Source organism: Cyanistes caeruleus, chromosome 1 (genome assembly GCF_971803275.1).
Source record: "Cyanistes caeruleus chromosome 1, bCyaCae1.hap1.1, whole genome shotgun sequence".
In the NCBI taxonomy this organism is placed as follows: domain Eukaryota; kingdom Metazoa; phylum Chordata; class Aves; order Passeriformes; family Paridae; genus Cyanistes; species Cyanistes caeruleus.
The window spans coordinates 152,936,276-152,955,528 of NC_141701.1; the positions used below are offsets into that span (position 1 = coordinate 152,936,276).

General features: G+C 42.1%; 1 protein-coding gene across 13 annotated transcripts in view; it reads left to right on the forward strand.

Moving 5' to 3' along the window:
• The window catches only part of SMARCD3 (SWI/SNF related BAF chromatin remodeling complex subunit D3), an 81,801-nt gene that overhangs the window by 37,872 nt on the left and 24,676 nt on the right, over positions 1-19,253 (forward strand). For 6 of the 13 annotated variants that reach the window (XR_015280331.1, XR_015280330.1, XM_086867786.1 and 3 more), the window contains 2 exons: positions 1,433-1,475; positions 11,347-11,469. Coding sequence is in view for 9 of the 13 variants with exons in the window: in XM_086867786.1 (XP_086723912.1) it covers positions 1,433-1,475; positions 11,347-11,469 (166 nt within the window). In the remaining 4 variants the exon portion in view is untranslated. Of the gene's footprint in view, positions 1-1,432; positions 1,476-11,346; positions 11,470-18,805; positions 18,929-19,253 lie in introns of all 13 variants that reach the window. The other 7 variants (XR_015280326.1, XR_015280323.1, XM_086867711.1 and 4 more) reach the window with 2 other exon arrangements.

Here is a 19,253-nt window from a genome sequence, read left to right on the forward strand (position 1 = left end):
CGAGTCTGTGGGTTTGTTCCAGGTAATGCATATCCCAGTCCCTTTGGGAGGCTGGAGCTTGCTCAGCCTTTACCTCCAGATTCTGTGAAGTGTTTCAATGTAGATTTGATTTTGTGAGTTGTGGAAGGTGTTGGAGTTTCACACCACGTAACAGTCCATTCCCATTATTCCTACACTTTTTAAAAGGGACATTGTTCACCTATTAAGTTGGGTGTAACTGAATTTTCTGCCCTCTGCACCTCCGAGCACAAAGAGTTCCTCAGCCTTAGCTTACGTGGGGATGAGGAAGAGTTTTAAGAATCTGGTATTTCAACCCTGGCTTATAATTAACAAATGTAGGAAGAGAATATGCCACACCAATATGCATGGAAACAGCTTTTATGTGGACATGGCTGATGACAGTCTTCCAGTGAGAAGATAGTAAGGAGGGGTGTCCTTGTGGCATGGCAGAGTGGCAGCAGGTGGTTTGCTTTCTCCCATTTGTCTGTCACAGATGGAGTGATTCATCTCTTGCTTAAGATAAAGGCCTCACAGATTAAAGAGATGAAGAATAGGACCTGAATTCCCTCTTGGCCCTGTTAGAGAAAGCTGGGTGACAGGTTTGGTAGGCCTGAAGAGTTCTTAGAATCTGAAAACAGTCTTCCTGACAGTACCATTTCTCAGGCACATACACATTTGTATTCTTATGTACATAAGTACAAGTGTGTATGCTTTTTAAAAGCATAGCTATAGACATGTGCCTATGTATGGCTATGGACACAGCGTGTATACACACTGCAGACACACATACGTCTTCCCATGTGTGTTCATAAAGATGAACAAATGTGGAAATGTAAGGTCTTTTACATTTGTCCATCACTCATGCAAATGTGTTACAGTAAAACAAGTGTGTATGTACACAAGGAAGGGTGTGCATTTGTGTGTGTTTTCATACATCATATGAAATACACGCACATATATATGTGTGTTCTTCAGCACTTAATGTTGGGCATGATTGAATTGTGTTGTCTGTTTGAACAAGTTGACGTGCCATTTGCAAGGACTCTGCCACTCAGATGTGCACACACATAGGAATGTGTCTGTGCACGCCACACGTGAGACTGTCCTCTGCACACTCGTCTGTATCTAGCAGCAGTGCATGCACTTTACACGTGTATTGCCCCCCTGCACCATGGAAGATGCTATGATCAAAGAACTTACAGACTTCTTTCCAGGATGCGTAACAGACAGCCCTGATTCGTTCTTACCTAACTGCCTCCCCAGGCTGCTGAGAGAAGGGGTACAAGGTCCTGGGCATGGGTGAGACCCTTTTGCTGATGCATGCACAGCTGTGCACCAGCATGTGGAGATGTCAGGATAATTTAGCAGGTGGCCTCGTTACTCCTAGATCTGTCACCATGGTAACGTGTTTTTTTCTTTAAAAAATGTACAGTGCCAAGAGGAGGAAGATGGCTGACAAAATTCTCCCTCAGAGGGTGAGTCGCTTTCATTTCCTATTCCCTTCACAATCAGTTCAGCATCTTAGTATAATTACAGGAATTTTAGAAAATTCTTTCACTTTTTGTTTAAAAATCTAATTAAAAAGTAAGTAGGCAGTGGGTGAAAGTCTGGAGAGCCAGGCTGGGGCTGGGCTGGGGGCTGGGAGCGTGGAGCAGCCCGGCCTGTGCGGCCGCGTGCCTGGGTTAGCCGAGCCAGCACTGCCGCTTGCTGGAGGGACCGTGGTGCCAGGCGGCAGCTCGGCTCTGGGGCCCTCGGGTCTCCAGAATCCTTCTGATCCTTTTTCGAGGCTAGCCAAAACCTGGTCCAGAGTATGGCTGTACCTGAGGGGGTGGGCTCAGACTCAGGTCTCTGGCCCAGTAGAGCTGCCTGGTAGTGGTTTTTGTGGTGGTGTCACCATAGGGCTGAAGTGCACCCATGTAAACAACAGAATCCGAGGGGTCTGTATTGTCTGGAGAGTTACTAATTTTCGTATCCCTGGGGGATATGTCTAGCTTTGGGTGTCTGCCTATATTTGATCCTCAATGCTTATGTCTTCTGCTTCCTTTCTAAACATTGGGATTTCTCTCTGCTGTCCTCTCTCATTATTCCCATACTTTTCCTTTCCTTTACCCTCTTCAGTACAGTTCCCAAGAACCTGCTTGGTCCCTAAAGGCTTCAAAACACACACCCTTGTCACATCCTAGTCTCCATTGCTTTGACTGCTGGTAGTTTTTCTGGGCTCAGAATCCCCTGGACAGGTGTATCCTTTTCCTCCATATGCTTTTCAAGCTCCAGCAAGTCGGCTTTTTTTTCAAGCAAGTTTGCAAGCTCCATCGCGATTAGGAGCCCAAACTTGCTGGCAGGCTCCAAAGTAATTTCTGTGGCATTTCACAGGTGCCTACTACCAGTTATCCAAAGAGGTGAGCCCACCTTGGTATTCCTGATGTTACACTATTACTTCTTCTCTTGTTATTCCTGCCACTTTCTGAAAGCAGAGCCTCTCATATGTAAGCCATTAGATCTCTCATGTTGCTGTCTTGAAAGCTACTATTAAACCCAGACCTTTGATCTACTTGCAGCCTCCCTGGTAATTGTGCTGAAGCCTCATTCCTGCTCTGCTGGTGGTCTGTACTTTTTTTATAATGAATGCTAAGTTTCTTTGTACTGTCAGTTTTATCTGTCCCACACAAACTGTTTTCACAGACAGTGATACATCCTGTATAGTGAGGTTGTTGCTGGAAATATATGTCCATTTCAAGATGATTTTGGTTTTGGTTTTGGGTTGGTTGGTTGGTTGTGGGAGTGTTTTTATTTTTGGTTTTTATTTTGCTTGTTGCCTTTATAAGATTAAAAGGTGTAAGAGGTAATCAAACATTTTTGCCAGCAGAAGACCACTGACTTTGTTTACAAAGTCCATGATAATTCTTTAATAGGTAGAGCCTTATATAGGTGTGTCAAAAATCTCTACGGATGCTTTCAGAACCATGCTGTCACCAAATATGCTTGCTTTTCAGGATCTTTGTTGCTGCCAGCCAATTGCTTTAACTGATGGAGTAATAAGGCATTTTTTAGAGGTCTCTTCTGCAGTGGGGTTTTTATCAGTGCAGCTGCAGTGCTGGTATCAGTGATGTGACCTCTGTCTCAGTTAAAGCACTCTGTTAGGCTACAGTTAGTGTGTCAGAAATCCCTTACACCATCTGTGGGATGAAGAAATGCTGTACACATCATTATTCTGTCAAGTGGGGGATTTGCACTGGTGGCTGTGGAATGTGTGTGAAACACAGGGTAAAACTTCCAGCTTTCTGGAACTACCTTTGGAGTGTTTTCCAGCCAGTCAGCATCTGTTACCCACAGACTTTTTGCAGACGCTTGCCTATGTTTTGAAGTTTGGAGAATGGAAGATACAAAATACAGTTGACTCTTGAAAATGATCTTATGTAGTAGTGGGAAAGGAGGTGGGTTGTTAGTATTCCTCACTATGATAATGATTCAGGCAGTTGGCACAGGTAACCTCTCGTTGGATTTCCAGGCTCTCTGGTCAAGCCTGTGCCATAGTCCTGGATCATAGTGCTGGCTGGGTAGGATCACTGAGCCGCTCCAAGTCAACTGTTTGAGAAGGATTTATTTTGCAGGAATATAATTGTATGAAAAGTTCAACTCGGCAGTATTGCACGTAGGAAGATTGGATTGAAGAACTCCATGGGACATCCTGGCGCTTCAAATCTGGTTCCCTCTGTCATGGAAACCATGACACAGCTGCCACTTCAAGACTAGGTTCCTTACTTGAGACATACTTTTGATCTGGCAGCTTGGGTTTTTTTTTATTTTGCTAGGCTCAGCAAGGGAAGTGCTTTTAGTTTGCCAAGTTAGAGAGGCTCCCGTCTTGAAATCCTCTTAGTCATTTGTTTTATCTGTTCCAGGTTAAATTAATGTCTTTCAAACCTTTTTAAATCTGCCTTTCAAGAAACCAGAACTATACATAGTATTACAGATTGCCAGTATCACCAGTGCTCTAATACTGCTCCTGCATTTTTAGCTCTATTGGAAATAGCACTGTGAATTGGGATTCCTGTGCTTTTTTGTTTTGTTTTGTTTTTTTAAATGGCTTTTCCACATTGATATAGCCTCTGGTCATTCTGTGACCACTAGTATTTCTAGTATTTCTGCTTTCTGTCATATGCAACTAATGAATTCCCATGTTAGAGCAGGATTTAGACTCTGAGGTATGATCCTGTGCACTGTAATGCTGTATTGCACCCCATCGCCATTATACAGTTCTGAGCTTCCTTACGTTCTCTCTACTATCCTCTGCCTTGCAACGACAGTGACACCCAAATTTATCATTACTTAGTTTTCTTAGCATAGTTGTCCTTTTTGTACAAGAACACTTTTTTCCTATGCCAGGTCTTGTTCCAACTCCTATTTTTCAGTCTTAAGGAGCAGTTCCCTTTATTACTGTATGTCAATGCACATTGATTGTATTGACTGCATATCTTTTGTCTAAAATGCAGTTTTAATAAACAGGAGGACTTGGTTACACTCACATTGACATACTCTGGCATAACAAGGCTTAGTATTTTTTATAGTGTATTTTACATTAACTCCAGTTCTGTCCAGTAGGCTCTATCCTGCCCTATTTTCCTCACTTATGGATCTTTCCCTTGTTCACACTTGACTGTTGCTGAAACCCTCATTCAGTTTTGGAGAAGTTCACGGGCATCTTCATTCATAGCCAGGGATCTAAATCTCTGGAACTGAATTTGCCCTTGTGACCCAAGTTTAGCAGTTGTGCCTCAATTTCAACCTCAGACCACAAACTGTCTATGGGGACAGCACCTCAGATTGTTCCTCTCTCTCCAGGCCTTGGCTCCTCATTATTTCTGGTCAGTCTTATTTTCTTTCAGTATTGAGTCATAACATTTTTTCCCAGGGAGCTGTGAATGTGATCCACCATTCTCTTTCTTTGGCTTCCTTGCCTAGCCATTCTGATTCAAGAATCTCAGCTGAAAACCATTCTGGCTCCAAAGCTGTGCCTGTCTCTGCTTTTTCTTGCTTAATTTGCTGAGCAGAGTGCAACTTTGAAACGGCAAACTGCCCTCCTTCAGTGGCATGCTTATCTCTTAGCTGCTGTTCTCACTCAGACCCAAATTCCTGAGGACTTTTTGTCCAGCTGTGCTGACAGGTTTTTGTACACCTGTCCCTCCCCTTTTCATCTTCTCTACTTCATTTTCCTTTACACAGATATTTAGCCAATTTTTGCTGCTGCTGTTCACTGACCACCATGTGGAATTCTCTGCACAGATCCCATGCCATAATAGCTGTCCTACTGTGGTTTGGTCACTGCATGGCTGTTGTCTACCTCTTTCTCCATCTGAGCCAACCAGAGGTGAGGAACACCTGAATCTCCCATTCACTTGTAAGAAGGAAGAGGTTAGAAGTGTGATAATCAGCAGTAGCCTTGGATGTAACAACTGTGAAATACAGAAATTCAAGATCTTGCAGGGAATGAGGAAGGAGAGCAGTCAAGTACAAGCCCTGGACTTCAGACAAGCAGAATTTGGCTTATCCAGAGAACTGGTAGGGGGTGGTTCCTTGAGAAGGACCTCTGAAGGGCAAAGTGGCTCAGGGAAGCTGGGTGGTCTTTAAGGACCTTTAAGAGCAGCCTGTTTTAAATGCAGGAAAATGAGGAGATTTATGAGGAGTCCAGAATAGGGTACTCACAGTGGTGGTCCCAACATCAAAGGGCAATGTACAAGAAGTGAAGCTACAGAAGGGAGAGGCTGCAAAGGAGGAGTTTAGAAACATTGCCTGGGCACACAAGGAATGGTATCAACAAAGTCAAAGCTCATCTGTAGTTGAGATCTTCAAGGGTCGTCAAGGACAAGAAAAGCTTCTACTATTGTGCTAGTAATAATGACTGACCAAGGAAAATGTGTGCCCCATGCTGAGTGGGCTGGGTGACCCAGTGATGACAGAGACATTAAGTCTGAAGCACTCAAAGCCTTCTTTGTTCAGTCTGCACTAATGACGCTTCCCATGGCCTGTGATCAGTGAACACATCCAAGAGGAACAGACGATGGTGGATGGGGATAGGGTCAGGATTTAGTTGAGAAACTTGACTCATATGACTCCATGATACCCAACAGGCTGCATCTGAGGGAGCTGAGGGGACTGGCCAATGTCCTTTCAAGGCCACTCTGTCATACATCTTGTATTCAGATGGGGACATTTTGGTCTAAATGGGCTGACAGCCACACTTGGTTGGATGGTGAAGCTGAGAATGATTGCTATGAAGAGCCTGACATCAGAGTACTGCAGGGATGTGTCATAGCAGCTGTTTAGTCCAGCATATCTGCCACTGGAGGAGGCAGTGCAGTGCTTGCTTATAAAATACACAGATGAGACCAATCACTGGGTGGGGAAACCAGTTGATATGCTTGTGGACACGCTGGAGGAATGAACCAACACAAACTTTATGAAAGTCAACTAAGTAAAATGTTCTTCCTTGGGGAAGAGAAAGACTGCCTGGCTGGGAAGCAGCACTGGTGGACAGTGAGCTGAGTGTGAGCAGGGGGTATGCCTTGTCAGCAAAGATGACTAACAGCATCCACAACTCTGTGGCCAGGAGCACAGCCAACAGATTGAGTGACTCGATTACCTTTCTTTGCTCAGTACTCGTTAGCTCAGTGCTAGAGCTCTGTGTCCAGTTTTGGGATTCTGAATTCAAGAAAAACATTGTCAAACTGGACTGAGGTCAGTGGATGATTGTCAGGTTGACTGAATGACTGGATCAGCACATGAGGAAAGACTAAGAAAGCCAGCCTTGCTCAGCCTGAAGGAAGACTCTGAGACAGCAGTGGCTTGCCAGCTCCTAAGAGAAGGACCAAGAATATGGATTGCTTTTGCCATTTTACTGGACTGTGTTACTGGCCTTGTGGTAGTCAGAAATCCTCCTCAAGCCATTGTCTCTTTGGGGTTGCAGGGTGGCACAGTTAGGATTTATAAGGAGTGTCAGCCATTAGCTATCTTTCTTTGACCACCGTAGAAGCCTCAGCAGTAGAGACACTTTCGTCAGTAAGCTATTGAGTAAAGTTTCATAGCAGGGAAACTGTCCAGTAGCTGCCAAGTCAGACTTACTGCCACTTAAGATATAAAAATTCTAGTTCTCAGCAATACCTGTGAATTGTGTGGGTGATGTCCATCTGCCATGGGTAGTAAAAAAATGGCTAAGGATCAAATTGAGCTTGTCAGGCTTGGGGGAGTAAGGTCTTGGATTTTGTTACCTCTCTCAAAGATGGAAATTCTAGGGTAGCCTAATTCTAAAGAAGCTGACAAATCTCTATTGATTAGTGATTTTTTTTTTTTTTTATTTTTTTTTTTTATCAAGATTGCTGAAACTGTTTTGTTTGTCCTGGTTAGGCAGTCAAGAATGCAGCTCCAGTTGTTCCTGCCTGAAATAGATCAAATTTTATGTATTAGATTTTTTATTTGGACCTTGGAGATGCACAACAATAGGACCTGTGAAAATTTTACAGGCCAGGTGTTGTACAAAACAGGTTTGAATTACATCAGCTTGCTCAGGACCATGTCCATACTGTTTCATGTGTTTTGTTTGTTTTGTCAGAGGTATTTTTACAAACCAATTCCTTATAGGGAGTGAATTGCCCATGCTGCAGTGAGTTTCTGTTGCCTCTCACTCACCCTAATGTCACGCAGCTCCAAGGGGAGGCTGGTCCTGTCTGTGCTTCAGCAGTCCGTTTGTCACATGCTCCCAGGGAATCTCCTTTTCCCTTTTGTTCTCCAGGCTGGAGAAGCTCTAGCAGCTTCTCTTGGCAGGTCTCTGCTGCAGCCCCCAGCATCCTATGTGCCTCTGTGGGCCTCGCTCCAGAGTGTCACATCTTTGTGGTCCTGTGCCCACCAGTCCAGATCCAGTTTCACCAGTGGCGTAGCAAGGAGGAGCCTCTTTGCTGGCTTGTGGCAGCACCTGCGCTAATACAGCCCCTTTTGCAGCTGACCTTTGCCGTGGCTGCCCTACCCCACAGACTCCTCCTGCACTTGTTGTCTGTCCATCAGGGCCCCCGAGTCCTCTCCTGCCAACCTGTCCCCCTGCACGATGTCATTCTATGCCAGGAGCAGAGCTTTTCCCGTGCTGAACTTTACTGTGCTGAGGTGCCATTGTGTTTCTGCAGCCCATCAGGGTCCCTCTGTCCAGCCCTGCTGCCCTCACTGACTTGGGCTCAGGACCCTGGGAGGCCTGAGGACAGGACTCAGCCAGGAGCAATGGAGCCAAAGACAACGTGGAGCCTTCTCTGTGGCTTTTGACACGAGTGGCAGAGCCAGACCCAGACCTGAGTTTTCCCTTAGCTTTCCTTCTGCTGCTCATCTTGCAGAAGGCTTCCTCATTGCTTTCCCCAGCCTGCTGACTGCTGACATTGCCCTCCAAGCTGTCGTACTGTGACAGCCATAGAAGCTATCTAAAGATGTTGCTCATATTCCAAAATTTGTAGTGTTGCAACTGTTCCTTGGTTTCTGATTCTGTCTCGCATGCCATGCACATCTGTTTACAGGCAGGTGTGGTGCGGCCCCCACACTGTGCTGCTTCTACAAGGAAACTGTGAGACTCTCCCATCATGCCGTTCCTTACACACTGTCCTCGCTGCCCCCACTCACAAGTTGGCCATTTTTTGGTCACCATTGATAAAAAAACACTTGTGGAAATCTAGAATAAAAATGCACAATTTAGTAATAATTACTTTTTACTAATCTTTAAAAGTTTGAAACATTTGAATTTTCATAATAGATAGATAAACAACTCCAGCCTCAAGAAAGACACTGTCTCACTAATGTTAATAGTAATCTCTTTCATTCATTCATGGAATTCTAAGTATAACTATATATGCTTCAAAACCTTGGCTGACAGGATGCTGCTTCTGCTAGGTGCTTTCTAGAGTTTCTTCAACTATATAAAGGCCAGAATGCAGTATTTAAGTATTGAAATACTCTTTTCGTATTTATAGTTAGAACTTTAGTAGAAGAGTGTAGACCTACACGGGACTATGAGTTTTTCAGTTAGGGCAAACCATGCAAGGAATAAGGCAGGCTGCACAGATCCTTATCATATAAGGACTATCATGCCTGCAAAAGATTATTCCATTAGTAGGGTGAGAAAGCAAAAGACTGTGAGAGCTGCCAAAACTGGCCTGAGTGAGCCTTTGATCTAGCCCAAAATCCCATCTTTGCTGTGACCATAGAGAAGACAAACACAGCAAGTACAATTCTTCTATCAAATGCTCTTCCAGCCTGCAGCCATTCATAGTTCAAGGAATTAGATGCAGTTTTGTCTTTGGATGATTTTAAAGTGTTTGTGCTTTTTAGCATCTTATAATATTTAACATCCAGTTTGGTTATAGGAATGAACACTTGCAGGTGATAAAAGATGTAAAAGTGCGGAATAACAATGTTTATTGAAGGTTTCTGCTGTTTTTACAAACTTCCTAGAAATTTTGTTAGATCCCCAGTCTAGTACCAGCTGGAAAGGTTGTATCACCTGTGTTGTATAGGCTGTATCTTAAGGACTCTGTAGGCCTCTCCCTACTTCACCATGTGCCCTGGGGCTTTATGAACTGACTCTGATGGAACTTGGCATTAAAGAAACTACTTTCTCAGTCCAGAATTTTTAATTGACTGCAGCACACCGTGATTAATTTCTTCAGGCAAGGCATTGAGGAATCTTTTAATATGTGCAGAACAGTAAAAAACATTGGGGTGTTTTGTTGTGTCCAAAGATTTGCGCTCACTGCCTTGCTGCCCCTTACTCTGCAAGTTGTCAATTCTTGATGTATCCAGGATAATGCTTGCTCTTCGTGCTTGTGTTTCTTTTATTATTCTGCTGATACTAACATTTTGAGAAAGCATATAAGCAGTTAAAAATATAATGGTTCAGCTAAAGCTGAACAGAGTTTTTGCTCTGTGGTTTCTGCTTTTCCAGAGTATCAGTCTTGCTGTAAGTAGAGCAGGTATTCTACCATCTCAAAACAGAGTAGGTTGAAAGAGACATTTATTTGATAATCAGTCTAATTGTTCATAGTCAGGCTGGAAGAGAAAATTATTAAGAAAGGGATGACAAAAACCTGTGAAATATGTGTCAAAGGTGCCTAGGGAATGCCTGCCCACTGCTGCAGTGCAGGGAAATGGCATCAAATGAAACTCAATTGTGGCAGGTTCCAAATGAGCAGAAGGAGGTTCTTCCTCCCACATTGCCTGTTGATGTTCTGGAATGCTCTGCCTTGGGCTATTGCAGATACTGAAAGGCATGACTTGCGGATACTGCTGGCATGACCTCGTGCAGTAGTTCTCATGTCCTTGCAGAACACAGGTGCATGCATGGTGTCTCACACAGGTCTTTGTGCCTTACGCCAGATATAAATTGTCATTTTAACTGCAACTAATTCTGATTCCAAAGCAAAACAGGAATATCAACTCACTTTTAATCCCTATGGAAACATTATAACAGTTAAATATTTTAGTTAATAAGTGAAAACTAGAGTGAATATTGTAGAAATAGAAAAGGTTGTCCAGCAGATCTTTTTTAATTACTTACAGTACCTTTTTTTAATGGTTTTACTGGCATGAGTTATTCCAGATTAAGAACCAACATTTTAATTTATGGGTATACTTACCCATTTCTAAGCTCAGTTCATTAGGTCTTTCTTCCAACCTACTTCATATTCCCTCCTCTGCTAAGTTCCTCGTAAAAGAGAAAATAAAAAGGGGGTTTGTCAATAGAGCTAATGTAGTTAACTAATGTATTAAAATACCAATAAAAGTTGGCAGGATGAGAAGTTGGCACCTGATAGCTGATCACGTTGAAACTTTGACATGAAGGTCACTTTCACCTCAGCCAGGAAGATGTGATGACAAAGGCTGGCATCCTAAGTGGAAGTTTTTACTTACAATAGGTAACACTTGTTGTTGAAATGTCAACATGAACACCCCCTCTCTTTTAGTCTGGAGAGATGCAGCACTTTTCTAGTTTTGAACAGGACAAATTCACTGAACTTTGGATTGCCGAGAGTAGTGGCTCCCTGGCTGCTGGTAGCTAAGCCTCACTCGAAGAAAACAGCCATGGTTCAGGCCTTGCGGATTCAGGCGGGGTCTTGCAGAATGCATTAGGCTCAGTTCTGCTCCCACGGGTCAGTCTGTGCTTGTTCTGTGGCACTGGGGTCTGCCCCGCTGCCTGGGAACTGCTGTTGGAGGGAGAACTTCTCTGGGCACATCTGTCCAAGGGCTGGGAATGTCAGTATTGCTGTTCTGGAACATGGCAGGTACGTGCTTCCAGTGCTTGGATATTCCTTGCTTCCTTCTCAGATCCGGGAGCTGGTTCCTGAGTCCCAGGCCTACATGGATCTCTTGGCCTTTGAGCGCAAACTAGACCAGACCATTATGCGGAAGCGCGTGGATATTCAGGAAGCACTGAAGAGGCCAATGAAGGTACGTTGTGAAAAATTTGTAGATTGTGTCAGGGGAGGAAAATAATTCTTGTTGTAAGTGGTGGAAATATCTTTCCAGTAAAAGTCCCATTAGCAGAAATGCTTTGGAATGGGCCAGACAAAGCTTCTAAGAGCAAACAGCTGGGAATCAACATGCACAGAAAAGTGGTAGAGAAAATTCTGTGGCTATTACCAGCTCTAGCTTCTGAAAGTCTTTAATAAGGGGAATAATAGCCTAGGGCCAAATAAAGGATAGATAAACACTGGTTTGGGAACTTAATTGTATTAAGATGATAAAAAATGAGAAAATAAGAGACAGGTGTTCTGAAGTTACGTATTACATTTCCAATTCAAATTCAAAAGTGGAACTTGTGGAATAACAGAACATATAATGGGAAGAATTACTTACAGAAATGTTTATTTATGTAAGAAAAGAATAGACGACATTTTCTGCAGTTTCTATTAGATCAAGTCCAGCACTTCCTAATATCCCACTGAAATGGTCAATTTCCATAACTTTTCTGAGTCTATTCATTGGAATCATGGAAGAATGTAGACAGGAGGAAACTGGAAGTTATCTACTTCAAACTTCTGCTTAAAACAGGGTTGTCAAGGCCTTGTTGAATTTTGAAAATCTGTAAGGATGGAGGTTTCACAGCCTCGTCAGGCAGTCTGCAGTCTGTTACAGTTCCTCATTGTGAAGAATTTCTTTTCATGTCTCATTTAAGTTCTTATGACTGTATTGGGTAGATCATACTCTATTTCTCTAATCCCACAGAATGAAGGGCTTTGTAGCTGTATGTCTGCTGTGACGTAAAGCTATCATTCTTGTCTGTACCATGGTGAAGGGAGTCAGCTCAACAAAGATGAATATTCTATTGTCTTTGTCACTGTACAGGTATCTGATAAAATGTGGAAGGCTTTTACCTCTTGGTGTTTTTCCAGTTCATATATGTGAAACAAACAAACAAAAAAGAAACAATTAAGTTCCATTAATACCTAAATAGATAGGAAACTGAATTAATGAATTCATTCTTAAAAAGTGTTGTACATAGTAGTTTGTACTCTCAGAAGAAATAATTTCTCTTACCTTCTTGATATGTGTAGAAGGCCATTCTTCTAAATTACCTAGGAAACTGGCCATATTTAAAGGTGATTGAAGACTTTGACTTGAATTCATACATCAGCAGGAAGTTATTTATTCTGTGGCAAACTCTTTAATGAGGGAATTAACAGGTGCATTAGCTGTAAGCTGTGCAATGGAGATATTCGGTGACTGGGATAGGGATAGGGAAGAGTATAGGAGGCACAACACTCCAGAGAAATTGTAGACAGAAAATTCTGTTTCCATCTAGGGCTCAGCAAACACATTTTCAGTATCACTTACTCAGTTAACATCTAGAGAATGATCAAACAGATGTTTTTTCAAATTCATGTATAGGTAGTCCTATCAGACCTGTCAAAATAGGACTAAACCTAGATAAACTTGGGTTTTTCTTAGTGTTAAATATTTCCATTTTATTGTAGTTGTGGAATTGGTAACATCAATAGAAGTTATTTCTACATTTCCATCTCTTATCAAAGCTCTTGTAATTTTGAAATACTTGCCTTAAAACAGTGATTCTCAAACTGGGATTGTAATCTGAGGAGAAATATGAATTTGTCTGAGGTATGTGAATTTATATAGGGAATATGCAGGATTTCTCAGAGTAATCAGCTCTACTTGCAGTTACAGTGTTTGTTACAGTGATTGAGCTGTAGCTAGAATCAGTCATAGGGAACCACAGGTTTATGGTCTAGTGTTTCTCAGGCTGGGGTTTTTTCTGTCTGAAGACTATTCTGGGGAAATTTTAGGGAGAAGTGGTTTAAGGAATTTTTTTCATGAGGACAGTGCATAAAATATGTTTGGCTTGTTGATCCTACTTGGATCTCCTGAGGACAGTTGCAGTCTTGAACCAGGTGACAGCTGTGGGATGGCTTAAGAAGTGAGGAGACCTGGGGTTTGTGCAGCTGTTGAAGGGAAAAATGCCCTTCCCCACCTGTCAGGTCCTTTGACTACTGTCACAGCCCCCTTCAGCTGCCAACTTTTCCAGTTTAGATCCTGCCTTGGCAGTTTTCTGCTAGTTGGGCACTGCTGGTGTAGTCTCTTCTTCAGCCAATCGTGCATTCTTGGATTGCATCTGTCATGAGAGTCTCAGAATTCCTTGTCTGCAGAGCAGCATTAGCAAGAATCCTCGTACTGACTTCATGGAAGACCCACATGGTCAGAATTCCAGAAAACTTTTAGGAGGTACTTAGGCAATCAGGGCTGTTTGAGAGATATAGCAAACTCCATGGCCTGAAGGAAAGAGAAACCGTACACTCAACAGACTAGTAGATGTCATTAAAGAATGAATTACTGAAAATCTATGCAGCTCTGAGGCCATGCTGGACTTTGGGAGTGGGATTTATTTGGAAAAGTAAAGACATAGCCATTTTATTCATTTATACATATATAAATATACATATATAAATGAGAGCTAGTCACTCTCAGCTCCCTTCATAGTTGAGACATTAAATTGGTGTAGGCAATGGTGTTCAGGGCACAATTCTTCTCATACAGAAGTGGATGTTTGAAAGAATATAGATAAATAATGCTCTAAAAATGCTTATTCTCTCTAAAAATGCTTATTTCTCTCAATTGTGTAAGCCTGAGATAGACAGTTGTGGCCATAAACATACTTTTAAGACTGAGATGATTTTCATCCCAAAGTTTGAACCAGGGTCTCCTGACTGAAAGAGGGATGTGACCCATGTCATGAGCAAAGCTTCTTCTCCAAGTCCTGACACCACAGACAGTACTTTTGTCTCACCCAAACCAGAGACTGTCATCCAGGGACCGTCACTCTTTTGCAGTGAGCTGGTGTGAGACATTCAGTTTATCAGATATGTGTGTAGTTGCAGTTTCCAAACGAAATGATCTGCTTCCAGGTTCTCCATTTTTAGGTGAAAGACAAGTAGTAGCATCAGAATACCATCATAGTGGCTCTCTCCCTAGTTTCGTGAATTGAGATTTTTTTTCCCCACTTTAAAATTTTAAGATGATTGAGGAATCAGTAGGGGATTGTTGCCTGAAAGTGGTTTGGTTTTTTTTCTGACACACTTGTCTTGTGGCATAATTTTATGTGTTCTGCATGAGACAAGGAAAATGCAAACACCTAATCTCCTTTAATCGGTCAATGTTTTAAATATGTCTTTCATGTTCTTTTATGTTCTCTTTTCTCAGGTAAATATTCATTCCTCTCAATCACTGTAGATAAGGAAGTTTTCAGTGCACCTGGCTTCTCTTTACATATCTCTATAAACTCCTCATTCTCTCCTGAGAAAGTACAATATACAACTATGAAATAAGTTTCATACTGCTACAAGTATAAGTTTCTGCTACAGCTGATTTTGTAGACTATTGTGCATACTAATTTTCATTTTATTCCTCTGTAGCATTTGCTCCTTTTTTTTTTTCCAAGTTTTGTTGTTGCTGTTTAAGCTTTTATAGAACCATCTACAAGTGTTTTTTGTGTGTCGGTGCAATTTTGGAGTCAGTAAATATTCTCTCATTGCTTTTATTATTCATGATATTTGTGTAGTCCACCAAGTCACTGCTGTTTTTTCTGCTTTGGGTTGGCCATTTTAAGTTCCTGTCCATTTTTTTTTTCAGGAGTTACCTAAGTAATTTTGTTTCCTCTACAAATTTTGACATCTCTTGCTGCTGCTCTGAGTGAGATGCCTCTATATTCCAGGTCTGATATGGACACTCTTGGTTTAATTTGGGTCTTCTATAATGATCAGACAGTGGTCATTGTTTTTTCTGTCTCCTGATTTTTAGTTTCCATCCTACCCCTGTTCATTTTGCTTCCTAAAAAGTTTGGGGTTTTTTTTTTTTTTCTGTGAGATCAGGAAGCAGTTACTCTATATGCAAAGGCAGAAACACAGATTTTAATATTTTCTATGCTCTCTGCTTGCGTTTTTTATGCTATGTTGAGGTTCATAGAAATTCACCCTTAAGATATATTTAGAGAACTTTTAACACAATAGTATTTATAAGGTTGGCAGTCAGATTTTCTTGAGTCAGTCAGCAATAGACTATCTGCTAATAACTTTGTTTGTTTGTTCATTTGTTTGAAATCACAAGCACAACTCCCCTGGAAGTGTCGTGGAGGTTTTGTGTCCAGCCTGAGAGTTCATTGAAGAAAAATAACTTCAGCAGCTGATGGAGATTTGTCTGGGGGATCACACAGATCATGAGATCATCAGATACTTCCTGATTTGCCTTGTTAGGGATTCAATACTAATGGAAACTGAAAAGAAAAAAGGTAGCACTGTAAACCAGGGGAAGTTCTCTGAAGGATTTGACAGATTTCCAGCATTTCACCCATGTACTTGAACTTAAAGCTGTATAGATTTGTGTGAAGATGACATAAGAGAACTTGGAGAGAGAGCAAACTGTAGGTTTGCTGCTCCACCATTCCTGTCATCCTTCCATTCAGATCTGTTTGATTTCACATGAGCTCTCCCAGCAGTTGGGCTGGGACCTTTGGAGGAGTTCACTGCTGACATGACCACTCATCTGTTATATATGATTACTTTTTTCCTTTTTGTTTTCTCAAGGAGAAATTGTAAGTGAAATGCAATGGGTTTAAGAGAAGACTTTTTATTTTAATATGACTGCTATTTAAAGTTCCTTTTTCTGAAGATGAGTTAAAGATCTGTATCTTACTTTTAGAGAGCAAGGAGATCAAGCATTTACTGATTTTTGGACAAGGGATTATTTGATTCACAATGTTAATCAGGTCTCTGTGAAGTTTCCCCTGCTTATCTTTGCCTTTTTGGGTGGTAAAGGTCTGGTGTATCTGAAGAGATGAAGTGTGATCCTTTTTTTTTTGCCCTAGAGCTCTAAGTCTTCTCTTTAGTTTTTGCTCCCAGCTACTGAGAATCCTTTGGTTGCTTGCTTCTCTGTTCTCTGAGAAACGGCCATACAGAGAGGAGAACAGGTTTTAGGTTTGTATGATAAAGTGCGTGGCTAATAAATTTGCAGAATTTATTGAAGGGCAGTGGCTTCTTGCCACTGCTTTATTTAAGCTGCAAAGCAATCAAGTTGCTCATAAATTTTATCATTTCCTGCCTGGATGAGATGGAGTTGCTCAACTGGAGACGGAAGAATATGTCATTATGAGAGCCTTCTGGATATGAACTTAACATTATTGTGGAGCACAGGGATACTGAGAGTGAACCAAATGCAGTGGTTTTTGGTGTGTGTCAGCAGAAGAAGAGACCTTATGGCCTGTACTCTAAAACCCTGTGCAGCACCATATTGGTGTCTTTCTTTCTTGAACTCAGTTTTGGCTATATCTCATCTCTGAGCTGGTGTCTTCCAAGACTGGACATCCTTATTACAGCAGTATAGCTGTGCATGCTGGAGTTGTTACTGGGTGGATCCCTTCAGGTAGGATTCAGACTATACTCTTGGGTCTCTGCCAAGAGTCTTGCTTCACAGGCTCAATGGTAGTTTGAATCAGCTGCCAGGAGAAAAGTCATGGTAGGGGAGAAGGAGCTTGAGGAGCCAAAGTAACTGTTCCTGGCTGGAGAGCCATGGTTTTGAAATTTTGCTAATGATTTCTAAATTTATTTTCTTTAAATTCTGCTCCATGAACTATGCATTACCACTGTTGGTGATAAGGGTATGTAGGGAAAGTTCAAGTGCCATTGTCTAGTTCTTGGACCTGGAAGAAAAGATGTCTGGGAGCAGAACCATTTCCAGGTAGCTCTTACAAGGAGCCAGTGGTTCTGGTGACACTAGATGTCTATTAAGTAAAAGCCTGCTTGTGTATGTAGGTACAGTTCTGCAAGTAATCCAGGTGGGGATAAAATTTAGTAATGGTTCATAAAATGTGCAGGGTAATTTGAAGAGTTTTGAATTTAGAAATATGAAATCCTTCACAAGTCCACCACACCAAATAGAGATTTGAGGTCATTAAAATAATTGCATTTTGAAAGAGCACTTTGACAACAGAAACCCTGTGGGAAAGGATGGAGAAAACATGGGTTTACAGGAACATTTTTCTGCCTGTCTGCCTGTTCATACCTGTGTAAACCTGTCATTTTCTCCACTGATGGCACTTTGGAAAATCCTGTTCCCTGTCAGAGCATACTGCTGACACTCCATTTCTGTCAAACCTCTCTGTCACTGTCTTCTCCAGATCTGGCAAAATGTAGTAATTTTCCTGTTCTTCTTTTGCCATACATCTCTGTCTTCCCCATTGCTCTATGCCAGATTATGCTGTATAATCTGCTGTATGTAGCTTCCTTCTCTCCTATGTGTGTGTGAAAGCTTTACAAAATTACTCCTTTCTTACATGTTTTGTCAGCATTAACTTGACAACTGTAGTGTTTTTGTCATTGTTACACATAGGTATTGAAGATTTAGGATCCCAAAGTAATTTTTGGTAATAATCTTTCCTGGAATCCATGCATCAGACTTAATAGCTGGGTTTTCCACATGGTGCATGAAAGGAATGGTGCTGAGAAGTGACATAGCCATGAGCCACTGCAGTGACTGGGGAACTTTCAGGTGGTCTGTAAAAATGACAATGAATAGGCATGATTTTATATCTGGCAGACTTGAGCACCTGGGTTGGGGATGAAGCAGGGTGCCTTCCTCCAACTCGGGTCTCCAGCAAGCTGGAGCTGCAGCATGTTTGCTGAGGGTGGAGGCAGCTGGGGTGAAGAGGAGGGTAAGGCATGTGTGTGTCAGTGTGTTCAGGTGTGTCTGCCAGAGGGTTAGTACCAGATGCTGTATCATGGTGGAATGCAGATGGGCAGAGATGTGCCCAGCAGGTAGTTTGCAGCATGAGCTGTATTTGTGACTGCCATTTACAAATCTGAACAGATACAACTGTGAGAGACATTTGGGTTGCAATAGAGTTGCAGGTGAATTTTAGCAATCCAGCTAGGTTGAAGCCAGAAAGGACATAATATCATGCTTTTCTCACGATGATTTCTCAAATATCTGATCACAAGTACAGGATGTATCACTTCTCAGGCTTGGCAACCCCTTGTCTTCCTCCATTTACAGTGAATATCAGCATGTTTGTATAGCCAAGAGTTTTTGAAAGGAATTTTCAGATTCAGCTCTTCAATGTATTTTCATACTAGCAACAGAATCTTAAATTCTAATACAACTAGTGCAACTGTACAAAACATGGAGATTCCCTGTTAAATTTGTAATTATCATCTTTCCTGTGATCATCAGATCCTGAACTTAAACTGGATATGTACTTTTCCCTTGTCTATGTGCATAACAGCAAAAGCGGAAACTGAGACTTTACATTTCCAACACATTTAATCCTGCAAAATCAGACGCTGATGACTCAGATGGCAGCATTGCTTCGTGGGAGCTGCGCGTGGAGGGGAAGCTCCTGGATGATGTATGAGTTATCTCTGCTTCACTGGGGCTGGCAGGAATCTAAGGATTGTCCTTTGGGGTGGTAGGTTTTGCTGGGGACATCAGCTGAGACAGGATAGCTGAGACAAGACATGTCTGAATGGCAGTGTTGGCCTGTTGCTGCTGGGAAGGCAGTGTGCCCAGCCCAAGTGAGGGATAAGGCCCTAAGGGGAATGCTGGAGAATGCAGCAGAAAACGAGGCAGATAGGACAGGACAGGTAGGAGGAAATGGAGAGAAGAGGGCTGAGATTAATCCCTTTAAAGAGATGGCAGGGTTCAGATTACAACAGGTGTGAGAATTCTAGCCT